Raw genomic sequence first — 12,920 nt, forward strand, 5'->3', positions numbered from 1 at the left:
ACCCCACTGTCTTGGTCTGTAAGAGCCTTGGGGCTGAGATCTGCCTCTTTGTCGTCTGTCTGACACCGGAAAGGACCAATTTTTAGAAGGCCAATTTCTGCTAAATCTAGGAGGCTGTACCTGTAAGAAATCCTTTACTGTCTTTGCTTTATCCTCCATTTTCTTTAATACCTCTTCAGCCTTAACACCAAACAAGATATCATGCTGTAAAGGAGCATCCAACAATTTTGCCTTAACATGATCAGGTAAACTTTGTTCTTTTAACCAAGCATGCCTTCTTATCACAGATCCTGTAACTGCGGCTCTACAAGACGCCACTAATGAATCAAAGCCACATTGCAGAGTATGTTTTCCCACTTGTTCAGCTGCATGCAATAAGTCCTGCATTTCCTTATGATCAGGACATTCTAAGCTTGTAGGCATTTGCTGTTTTAGCAAAGACATTAAACATTGTTGGTATTTAAGCATGTGGAACTGGCAATTTAAGGCCCTTACTGCTAGAGTTGCAGACGTGTAAACTTTCTTCCCCCATCTATCCAATGCTCTGGAATCCCTGTCAGAGGGTACTGGATTTTTAGCAGTGGAAACCTTTACCCCTTTGGGACCCTGGGAAATAGTTTCTGGGTCAGCAGCAGGGTTTTTATAAAGAAATTTGTGAGAGTCAGGGACTCTGTAGTACCTGTCAGGCTTGACTGGAGCTGGGGGCAAAGAATCAGGGGTTAAACTAGATTCAGAGAACACATCATCCACAATATCTAACACAGGCGGAATAGCTAGGGGCCTGTGCTGAGGCAATAACAGAAAATCTCTGAGCCTTTTCTTGGATTCTGAATAATCCTGGCTCTCCCAATGGAAATGCTTCCTCATGGTATGTAAAGTTTCCTCAAAAGAGTAATCCTTAGGAGGAGAGGCTGAAGGGATTGATTCTTCAGCATCAGAGTCCTCAAAGGGGGGTAAAGAGTATCCCTGGTCTGAGGAGGAATCAGAGGAAATGGAAACCTGGTGAGAGGAATCATAGTCTGCATCCTGCCTAGGCCTTTTATCAGGAGGGGGATGAGAACCCCTGATCAGAGTAATTAGGTCTTCGGCCATTTTGAGCATCTGTTTCTTAGGCATGGAGGCCTATGCAGGAGAATGCTGTACTTGTTTCTTTGTCTTTAATGGAGTTGTTGACTTAGTTGCTGTTTTGATGGTAAGCTGGGAAGGTCTGAAAACACCCTCAGAAGCAGATGCCTGCTCAGCGGCTCCGGACCCATCTGAGGGAATAGTTTCCTTAGGCCCAATACCTTGAGTTTCCAGAGGCCTAGCTGTCTCCACGTGGGAGTCGGAGGCGGTCTGTGGCTCTGAGGCAGCGGGAGTCAGGGGCTGCGAAAGCGCCTCACTGAGCACCAGCGAACCGGCGACTGGCCTGGAAGAGGCTTCGTCGTCGGTTTTGGACCTCGGTTGTCCGTCCTTATCCTTGTCTTTGCGTTTTTTGCGTATTCCGGTCGTCGGCTGTTCCGACGGCATGGTATAATTGAACTTTCGGCCAAAAAAATGGCGAGCAAAATCAAACCGACGTTTAATTGTGTGTTTGTTAAATCTAGCACAAAACCGACAACTAGTGACGTCGTGGTCTGGGCCTAGGCATGGAATACAGTAAGAATGAAAATCCTTATGAGGTATTTGCTTCCCACAAGAAATACTATTATTAACTTTTACTGACATCGGTCTGAGGCAAGAAAAAGTTTCCCCAATGGGGTATTTAGCTTTATTGAAGACTTCGGTTCTGAAATTCGACTTCGAAAATCTCAGGAGTCGGCCGACCGGCACTTGCGAACTGCTTTTGCTTCGGGCACCGTGCGGCAAGAAAGACTGAAGAAAATGGCGTCGGCTGCATCTTATATACCCATGGCGCACTGACGTCGGGGAAGAAGCGACAGCAACCGGCGCCGGACCAAGAATTTGGAACTCTGACCGACTGTGGGACCGCCTGACGGCAGGATAACCCAAGTGTAATGACTGCAGCAATGAAACACGATGAACATCTTTTCAAGACTGTAAGGTCATTAAATCCTAGGCAGGACAAAACTTACACAAACTAAAGGCTACTGCAGCAATCTTACTGAGTAACAAAGTAATCAACTCAAACTTTCTCACACTGTAGCAAGAAGTAAATGAAGATGACACAGATGATATCATTTTATGCCACAGATATGCTGTCATTCAGCTGAGAGGAGAGACTGAAAAGCACTGGAAGGCAGGCCAGATGTTGCTCCTTCTACAGCAGAAATCCCAAGTGCTACTACTACTGCAACAGTGATCAATATGATAAACAGTTACTGCTCCCAAAGATCAAATTTAGGTTTTAGATCCTGCAACATTTACACTAAATCTCCTGCAGCATGCCTCAAGATAATGAAAGCTACCTAAAATAACCAGAATGGGAACTTGTGCATTCAGAATGGAAAACATACCCCATTTGTTTAGAAAGTTTCAACTTTTGTTGAGTTTCTCTTTCGCCACTTTCCTCTTTTCTTTTCCGTTTTTTAATCACCCTCTCATTTCCGTCCTTCAGTCTGGATATCTGTAATACACAAATGAATACAAGTTAAACACCTAAGAAACAAAGGCATTAAACTTGGCTTTTTAGCTCCATCACACTAATGGAACCTCAGACACAGTGAGATTATACTGCAACTTTGGATTTCTCTATTTATAATACAGAAAGTATAGTTGTATAAGATCTTACCAACCTATCCTACTTCTCACTTAGCACTTTTCTTTACAGATGAGATATCCTGTGGACAGCTTAACAAAACATTACCTTCTTCCAGGTACAATAAATTAGTATTGTACTACACCCACAGCATAAAGTTACAAATGACACGCAATTGCCTAATCCCATAACTGAATTGCTCCAGAAGAACTACAGCAAACCAAGAATAAAAAGTTGACCATGTGCATTCCAGGAAGGGAAGAAAAAAAGAAAGAAGAGATCCTTTGGCCAGAAGAAAGGCAATGAAGACTCACAGAAGCCTTCCAAAAACTCATATAAGAAGGTTGTGACGAAACCTGCTCTGGCTCTAGAAATTACATCCAACTTGTAATGTTCAGTAAAGGTATGTACAGAGAACCAAGTAATAGCTTCTAAAATGGGTCAACTATCACCCTTGACAAAAGCACCAAAAGAGATCATAGCCCTGGTACAATAAGCACAAACACAAGAAAGCCACTTGCCATGAAAAGAACAAAAACAAAGGATCTCAGATATCCAGGAAGAGATGGTTTGCTTAAACACAGCCAAATCCAATTTTCTGTCATGAAAGGACACAAAAAAGCTGCTCAGATTTCCTGATATCTTCAGTTTTGTGAGGGTAATATCTGAGCTGTCTATGTAAATCCAAGGTGTGAAGAATTCTCTTGCTATCATTCTGAGGACAAGTGAAAAAACAAGGAAGATGAATGCTTTGATTCAAGGACAAATCGCTGATACCATCCTGAGCACAAAAGTATTGGCAGGCAGACACCCTGTCCTTGTGAAAAAAAAAAGTTGTAACTGCCATGAGTGCTTGAAGTTCAGAGGCCCTCTTGGCAGAAATAAGAGCTACTAACAGTACAGTCTTCCAAGGACAGTGTTGCAAAAAGAGGAAACTGCATGTGCAAAAGGAGATGGAGTTAATTTCTCAAGAGCAAACCTAAGGTCCCAAGGATGTATATAAGCAAAGGACGAGGGATAGGTTTTTCTTGGGGAGTTAATAGGAAGGAGGCCTTTCAAAGTTGTATGACTTCAAAAATAAAAGCCAGTGATGGAAGAGGCAGACAAGCAGAAATGGCCAACAAATGAGCTTTAACAGATGAATATGCCAGGCCAGATCAACTCGCACAAATAAGAACTGCAGGAATACCCACAGAAAAATGTTTCAGGACATACCTGACACTCCAAATGGAAAATCTCTTCCATTTAGCATCACAGGAGTGTCTAGTAGTGGGTTTCTTGGCATACTGCAAAACCCAAAACACACCCCTCAGAAGATTGGTGTCGAAAAGAAATAAAATCCTATCACCCAGAGAGTCAAATAAAGGGTAGATAAGGGACTATGAATGAGATATCCCTTGTACTGTGCGAGTAGATTCATTCTGTGAGGTAACTTGCAATGACTGCTCTGGCCAATGGATTACAAGGGGGAACCATATGTTGTCTGGGTCAAGAGGAGTCAACAGCAACATTCTGGATGTGTTCCACAAGTCTTGTGCATAACGTTTTGCAATAGAGGAAGAGTGGGATATGCATACAGAAACATCCCCTTCCAGGAAATAGGGTGTCCACTTTCCAAGCCAGAGAACTTGGCACTCTAGAAAAGAACCTAGGAAGTTGCCTACTGATGAACACTGTCCAGGAACATTTCCCCATGAAGCATACACTTATGAGGATCTGTTCTGAACTTGCTCAGAGTGTCTTCCACAAGAGTGGACTCTGAAGGTATGTCAACCACCTGAATGGTCAAGTGATGGTACACTGCAAAATCCCAAACCTGAAGTGACAACAGGCAAAGAAGGTATGACTTTTTGCCCCCATGCTTGCTGATATACCACATGACTCTGGTATTGCCTGTAAAAATCCTTAGAAGGTAGAGTAGCCAAAGGGGTGGAGAGCTTTGGACAGCCAGAATCAGAGTTCTCCTCTCTATGATGTTGATATGGTGTGCCAGCTGTGGAGACCAACCCCCCTGGACCCAGACATTGTTGGAAAATGCTTCTCAACTTTGATCCAAAACATCAGTAGGAACCTGAAAAGGCAGGCTGGGATTCAGAGAGATCTGATGAATCCACCTTTGGAACTCAAGTTTCAGGCAAGGTAATAGAGTAATGGCAAGAGCTAGAATATGGCATTGATGAGGCCAAGTGGTTTTGAGGTACCACTGAAACTTCCTCATATGGAGTCTAGCAAAAGGAACACAAGGAATGGTGGGTGCCAACCCCAGAACTCCAAAGTAATTCACTTGCAGGATACACTGGAAGAAGAAGAAGGAAATGAAAATATGTTCTCAACGACAGGACTCTGGGTGGTTGCAGCAAAGCCATCAATGGCACATTCTGAATCCTGCAATACAGAAAAATATGATCTTGTAAAGGGGTCAACACAGATTTATTTTTGAGGTGAAGGGGTAACAAAATGCAGAAAAAGCACTGCAGATTGCAGATCCTGAAGACGATGATGACACTGGGAGTCAGCTTGAATCAAGACGTCATCTAAATGTGGGAAAAGCTGAATTCCTCGAAGCCTGCAGGAGGTCACCACCAGGACTAGACATTTGGAAAAGATATTTGAGGCCTTACAAAACAGAGAACTGACAATGCAGGACAGAAACACAAAAACTTTCTGAAAACAGGGTGAATAGGAACATGAAGATAAGCATACTTCATATCCAGAGACACCAGGAAACCACTGGGAAACAACAGAGGAAAGAGACTGAACTGACACAGCATGCTGAAGGAAGGAATATTTACAAAAAGTGTTGAAGAAAGAAGGCTCCAGAATAGGCCTCCGAGACCCTTCCTTCCTGGAAACCAGAAACATCTTGGAATAAAACCCTGCACCTTGTTTTTGGGGGGGGGGGGTGAATGGTTTACTGCACTAAAAGATCCTGAAAAATAATGGAGGGACAAGGAAGATATTGGAGAAGACCTGAAAAGGGAGGAAAGGACTTTCAAACCATAAAAATAACTATCCCGGATACAGGAAAGCACCAGAGAGAGTCTATGGTTATCTGATGCCAAACAGGAAAGGACACAGAAACCTGACTAAAAGGCAGAAGTGACTGAATGTCAAATGGAAGCAGATTTGTCGGGGAAAGACTTTGACTCTTAGGACCCCGAGAAGACTTATCAGGAAAAACCATCGCAGAAGACCTCTTACCCCCACAGAAGGCAGTCTCAGGTGCCTCTGGACAAAGGAAGATTTAGATGGGTAATTTCTCTGGAACCCAGATGTAGAAGAATCAATCTGTTTCAGGTCCGGCATTACTTTCCCCTTGTCTTGTAAGATCTTAAAGCTAAGCAGACTGAAATAGATTCTGCTTAGCAAAAGGAGAATCCAGGAGCTTTGACATATTAACAGGGAGATTAAGCATAAACAAGAATACATCATCATACATGCTGATTCAGCTGCCCTAGAAGAGGCATTAGCATCATTACAGCTGCATTTTCTAGAGGGATAAGCCACCTCGGAAATGGTGCACAACAACAAAAAATGCAGAAGTTTAAAGATGGCTGTACAGTGATCAACAGCATAAGTTCAGCTTTCCCAGTAGGATTACTGAAACTGAGATAAAGAGTGCTGCTAAAAATGTTTTTTGGTAAAATTCAGTTACTAGCTAGTAAATGCACTGCGCCTGGATGTCGGCCAGGAAAAAATACATTTGGAAAACATGAAAGAAAATCAACCAGAACAGGTGAAAAAAAACACAGCAAAGATTCTACAGCTATTCAACAAAAAGCAGTTCAAGATTCAGCTTTGGTTCAAGAGATGTCTTCAGTAATTTACAGCAAAAATAAATCAAATGTACTCAGGAATGGTTAAAATAAATGATACAGTGAAGGAATATATCAATTCAAACAACAAAAGGCTGGAAAATAGAAGAAGCTTTAACTAGCCATTAAGGTGAACTGATAAAAACTACAAAAATCAGAGACTGATATGAATAAAAAGCTGTTAAGATATAAGACTTCCCAAGAAGAATTGTTAAATAGCAGAGGTAGAAGACAGAGAGAGCACAAATAACCTAAGATTTTTTGCTATACCAGCAAAACTGGAAGGAACAGACTGTTAATTTTCTGAAAGCACAAATAAGCAACTGGATTGGTGTTCCACAGCAGAATTTGTTAAGTGAAAGTGCACACAGTGTATGCTCCAAAAGTGGCCATAAGAAAGTAGCCAAGACCTGTGTTAGTACAGATGCAATCATAGCATCAAAAAGAGTTGATCTTGACAAAACTGTGGCAGAAGGGTAAAGTGTAGCAAACTGGAGACAGCAGAGTGTTTGTACAAAATGATTACTCACTGTACATCAAGCAGAAGAGAAGCTAATTTATCCCAGCAATCGGAATGTTGAGAGGCAGGTATGAGATTCAAGCTGCTGCATCCAGCTGACATCAGAGTGTTTTTTCCTGGGGAATCAAAGTCATTTTTGATGCAGAACAGGCTAAGGAAGAAGTAGCACTGTACAAAAACGTCAAGGCCAACAAACTAAACTGATAAACCAATACACCGAAAAGGCTCCACGATGGTTGAATGCTTTATTTGATAACACAGCAGCACAGCAACTTGACAAATAAAAACACAGATAAAATCACTAAGCGCTTTCACCCATTCCTAATGTTCGGCATCATCAGAGTGTAATGTAAAATGTAAGTTGCACATCTTATAAGTCTTTTGATAAACACACCTACTTACTAAAATCAATCAGAAAAGTGAATCAATTAAATATACAAGTACAAAATTCATCTAACAAATATACTAAAAAGCCATTAAAAACTTCCTAACAATATACCTAATACAATACCCCCCTCACAAATTAATGAAAACAATTGTGAAAAAAATTATCATGCCATAGTGGACACAGTAATGTATAAATTCATTAAAATATATATATATTTATGTAAGGTATATACAATATATTAAACACAGTAGAACTTGTACTTTAAAATACTAGCAAGTGAAATGTGCTCGTTAATACCTGGTGGCCTTGATGCATCCAGTCTGAGCTGCCTCAAACACACTTTAACCTCCAACAAGGTCTTAAAATCTCCTCCTTTCTCATTGTGTAGAATCCTATCCACCACAAAAAATAAAAACTTCTTAAAATTAGTACAATTCTGTATGTGCATAAAAAGAGTGTCTGTGGTCTTTTTCTCCTTATATCTCTTGTGTGCTCCAAAATCCTAAGTCTTAACTTCCTAATAGTTTTCCCCACATAAAATGTGGGACAGCTTAGGCATGTAGCTATGTATACCACCATCTTTGTTTTGCAGTTGCAGAACCCTGGACACCTTAATGGTTCTGCCAAAGTTGTGCACTGCAACATAGGGTCCATTGTTAATAAACTTGCATGCACTACACAGACCACATTTACTCATCCTAGACTTCCTATATAAATTAAAATTCACATCCATCTCCATTAACTCTTTCAGGGTTTTACCTCTACTATAAGTGAAATCTGATGTAGTACCTAAAATCGTTACCATTTCGTTTGTAAAAACACTTTGCCATGTCTCATACATGATACTCTTTACCTTACCAGCAACATCATTGAAGGGTAAAACCATAGCCCTCCTCCAATTGCCTCCTTCCTCTTCGTTCCTAGTCTTATTAATGTTGTCCATCTTGTCCTTCACTAGGCCCCCTTTCAATATTGGCTTGAACACTGTTTCTTTTCTCACCTACTTCGACCCTTGCCTTTGTCAATATATCTTGGGGGTACCCTCTTTCAATCAACATGTCTACCAAGTTTAACACTTAAACCTGATATTGCTCATCCTCACTAATGAGTCTGGACAACCTTACAATTTGTCCCTTCATAATGTTCTTTTTCTGAAAGAATGGGTGGCAACTTTTGGAAGTGTAAAAATGAGTTGGAGTATGTCTTTTTACGATGTATGTTAAGACTTTAAAGTACCATTTTCTTTGTCCTTATATAATAAAATGTCTATAATAAGGAAGAAGTAACGTTTACCCAATAAAAAGTGAAACAAGCAAGCAGAAGGAGACACCTCATCTCATTCTTCTGACAGGTTCATACACAGACTTTGCCAGTGAAATTGTTTCCAATATTCCAAAACAAAATGTTTGAGAGAGAGAAAAATGGCACAAGAGTTAACAAAAAGAATCAGCACTATCTTGAACATAAAACAGAGTCCGGTGTTGGGAGATGGAGCTGAACAGTAAGAAAACCATCAACTTTGAAATTATTCAACAAATAGAAGACTATAAAGCATCTTAGCACATTTGGGAAATATGATTTTGCAAGAAAAAGGTGGCTAAAAACAATGGAAGTTCATTGACTTTGTTAAATTTGTGGGTGAACTGTAAAGCATATACCCAATTTTACATCACTAATGTTTAGAAATACAATAAAAGAGGGGGAAATAAGTAAAATAATTTTTGTTTTTACTAGTATTTGTATTAAGCATTTAATTATATAAACTGCATGTTATATGTAGTAAAACGGTTTTGTACAGTGTGTATTCAAGTATATTTTAAAGGGGGTCTTTTCAATGACTGCTGTGTGTGTAAAAGATCAAAGTAAACATGTACCTTTTTAGTTGTAAGAAATATATGTTTTACAATATAACAAAAGAAAAAAGGATTGACAAAAGCAAATTTAATATTCATATGCTGAGATATTGGGCTGAGGGTGGGGTGTAACAAGTGCACTGACTATATTACACATAGAATTAGACTATTTTGTCTTTTTATTTTACAGGGATGAATGTCTAGAGGCTTAAGATGTAAACAGGTGTTTTAGTGAAAAAAAGAAGTTATGTCTTACCATAATGTTCCATCTGTGTTGTTCAACTTCTTCATTCATCAATGATGGGTTCGGTTCCGAGCCCTCAGAACCAAGTCGGCCTTTTTACCAAGCTCGCACCAGCCAAAAAACTCTAAAACTAAGTCTTTACCCAGAATGCCCTTCTCCCTGTTACCTCAGATCGAGTTTGCTAGAGAAAAGGAAGTAAAGCCGGGGCCACTTCTGCGCAATTACCCGAGGGCATCACTTAAACCCAAAGCATCCCCCAGGTGCCTTTGGAGAGGGAAGGAGGGTGGGAAGTGATTAATGAAAGAAGATGAACAACACAGATGGGACGTTATGGTAAGACATAACTTTTTTTATCTGATGTTGTTAATCTTCTTTCCATTCATCACTGATGGGACAGAATCCCAAGCTACCTTGAGGTCCACGAGCGGCCCTTATGGAAGAACATTCCTGAGTACCAATGAGCCAAAAGCAGCTCTCCCTCTGGAGACCAAGTCCAATTTGCAATGATTGATAAAGGTATGAGGCTTTGCCCAAGTAGGTGCTGCACAGATATCATCCATGGAAGCACTGGAATGGAAATCTACAGATGTTGCCATAGATCTAGTGGAGTGAACTTTTAACTTTTCGCATAGATTCGTTACTGAGGGAACAGATGAAACATATGCAGTCCATTAGACATTTTGATAAAGTAAACTTGACAACAGCCTCTCCAATTCTGGACCCAGAACAGGAGATAAAAAGCTGTTCAGATTTACGGATAGGTTTCAGCAGTACTCTCCTCTATTGGCAAAATTCGAAAAGAAAACTGGTAGGTCAATGGTCTGGTTTATGGAGAATTCAGAAAAAACTTTGGGGAGAAAGGATGGATTTGTCCAAAGTGATGCTCTGTCTTTATGAAAGACCAGCTAGGGACTCCTGATGCACAATGCCTACAGTGCAGAGACTCTTCTGGCTGACGTGATGCTACCAAGAACAAGGATTTCCAAGACAAAAACTTTAGGTCACACTTCGCAGCAGGTTTAAAAGGTTTCTAAGTCAAAGACTTAAGGACTAGAGTAAGGCACCATGACTCCACGGACTGTCTGACAGGAGGCCTAATGCGAGAAGTTCCCTTGAAGAAAGTCTTGCAAATGCGTAGAGAGATAAGAGGGGTGCCATCTATACCATTGTGGAAATTGCCGCTAGATGTACTCGTACGGTAGAGGCACAGGTTCCATTATCAAAATACCTAGCCAAGTATTGAAGCACTGTAGTAACTGGAGCCAAATACAGGTCTAGCATGTTATCCTTGCACCAGATGGAGAATCTTTTCCATTTATCCTGGTACAGTCTTCTGGTGGATGGTTTATGAGAGGCCAGAATCTCGAACAGGAAAGGAGAGATTAGCTTGCCTGGCTACTAGCAGAAGAGTACGGTTGTGTACACTTACCATAAATGCAGATGCTCAAGTGTATTCACTGTTGAAGCCATTACATTTGGGTTATCTGCTTTCAGTAGCCCTCAGTCGGCCTGATTAACAAAGTCTTGGTCCTGTGTCGGTTGCTGTCCCTTCTTCCATGATGTCAGGTCGTCAGGGGTATAAAACATGCAGCCAATGCCATTACATCAGTTTTTCTTGCCCCAGATGTGAGGTGCCCTCCTAATGGGAAGCAATCAAATTTATAAATACAAGGATATACCTCCAACAAAAAAGCAAATACACCAAACAGCTTTTAGAGCATAGTATGTGAGAGTAGAGGTATAGACAAAAGAAGAAAGGGGGTTGGAGGGAGGTAACCAGGACTGCAACAGTGAATACACTCAAACATCTACATTTATGCTAAGTGTACACAACTGTACTATGTTCTTCGTGTTTCACTGATGCAGTCATTACATTTGGGTAGATTCCCAAAGCTAAGGATAGGAGGAGGAATAGCATTAGGACCAGCTATAAGGCCCTGCAAGACTGCAGTGGCAAAGCCAGCTCTAGATTTAAAAAAAACTGGCAAATGGTAATGCTTGGTGAAAGTATGTACATAACTCCTGGTAGCAGCTTCTAGGATGTCCCTGGTAGGGACACCTCTGAGAAAGGCTGTAGAGGAAGATGCAGCCCTAGTGGCGTGTGGTCTTATCCCCCCCTGTGGTGGAGTGTGGTCTTATCCCCTTATGGGATAGGTTTTCCACGGTGCTTATAGCAGAAATGAATGCAATGGCCTATCCATTTAGAAATGGTTTGCTTTGAAATGGCCTTCCCCTCTGCCCCTGCAGCAAATGCTACCAGCAGTTGTTCAGATTTCCTTTGAGGTTTAGTCCTGTCCAAGTAAAATCTAAGTTGTCTGTGCACATCTAAGGAGTGCAGTATCCATTCCCCTTTGTTCTGTGGATTAGAAAAGAAGGTTGGTAAATGAATGGACTGATTAAGAGCCACACTGGATACTACCCTGGGCATGAAAGAGGGATTTTCCTGAAGGGTTGGAGCTCTCCTGGGTGGTCTTAAGTTTTTAGCCCCTCTGAGGAACTGCTTGAGCAGTGGATGAGAGAAGAGGGGTGGTTCTGTGTTATAATGGGCTGAGGCATGAATTTTGACGGAGGAAAAAGAAAGGCCCTTGTGAAGCACCTCAGTTAAATATTGAAGAATCTGAGGTAAAGATTTTCTAGTACTAGGCCTACTTGCCTCCAAAATGACATCCCATACTTGTCTGAGGGATGGTAACAGAGAGATTAGGTAATTAGCCAGGCTGCCAGGTTCATGGTTTGAAGCTGAGGATGCAGAATCTGTCCCTCCTGCAGTAACAGCAGGGTAGGGGTCTGAGGCAGGTGCCATGGAGCCAGCAGTGACACACTGCGCAAGAGGGGGTACCAGTGTTGGCCTGACCAGTATGGTGCAATCAGTATTGTCCTTGGTTTGTCCTGTTTGATCTTTAGTAGTACCTTGGAGAGGACAGGCAGAGGAGGAAAGGCATAAACTGATGGATTTTTCTAGATGAAGGACAGGGCATCCACTTTCCAAGCTTGTTTGTGGGGAGTCCTTGTGCAGAATTTATCCAACTGGTAGTTCTGGGGGGACGCAAACAGGTCTATATCTGGGATCCCCCATTTGTTTACAAACACGTTGAAAATCTTTGGTTCCAGTTTCCACTCATGTGAGTCCATGAGATTTCTGCATAGTTCATCTGCCAGTGTATTTAGTTTTCCTGGCAGGAATTGGGCCTGTAGGTGCACTTAGTAGCTCAAGGTTGGGTTCCACAGAGCCATGGCTAGTCTGCAGAGGGGGTATGAATGGGTACCCCCCTGCATGTGTATGTACCACATAACAGTGGTGTTGTCCGTCTTTGCCATTAGATGTCCTGGAAGAACGTGGTCCTTGAAGACTGCCAGAGCATTTTGTACAGCTAACATTTCTTTTTGATTGATATGCAGGTG

At 41.5% G+C, this 12,920-nt stretch overlaps 1 protein-coding gene across 4 annotated transcripts in view; it reads right to left on the minus strand.

The window, feature by feature from the left end:
- The window catches only part of UBN2 (ubinuclein 2), a 2,968,476-nt gene that overhangs the window by 2,190,082 nt on the left and 765,474 nt on the right, over positions 1 to 12,920 (minus strand). For all 4 annotated transcript variants that reach the window (XM_044074031.1, XM_044074022.1, XM_044074006.1 and 1 more), the window contains one exon: positions 2,457 to 2,566. In XM_044074031.1, coding sequence (XP_043929966.1) covers positions 2,457 to 2,566 — 110 coding nt within the window. The remainder of the gene's footprint in view (positions 1 to 2,456; positions 2,567 to 12,920) is intronic.

The sequence above is a fragment of the Protopterus annectens genome, chromosome 1.part1, assembly GCF_019279795.1.
Source record: "Protopterus annectens isolate FY-2018-M chromosome 1.part1, PAN1.0, whole genome shotgun sequence".
NCBI classification, from domain to species: domain Eukaryota; kingdom Metazoa; phylum Chordata; order Ceratodontiformes; family Protopteridae; genus Protopterus; species Protopterus annectens.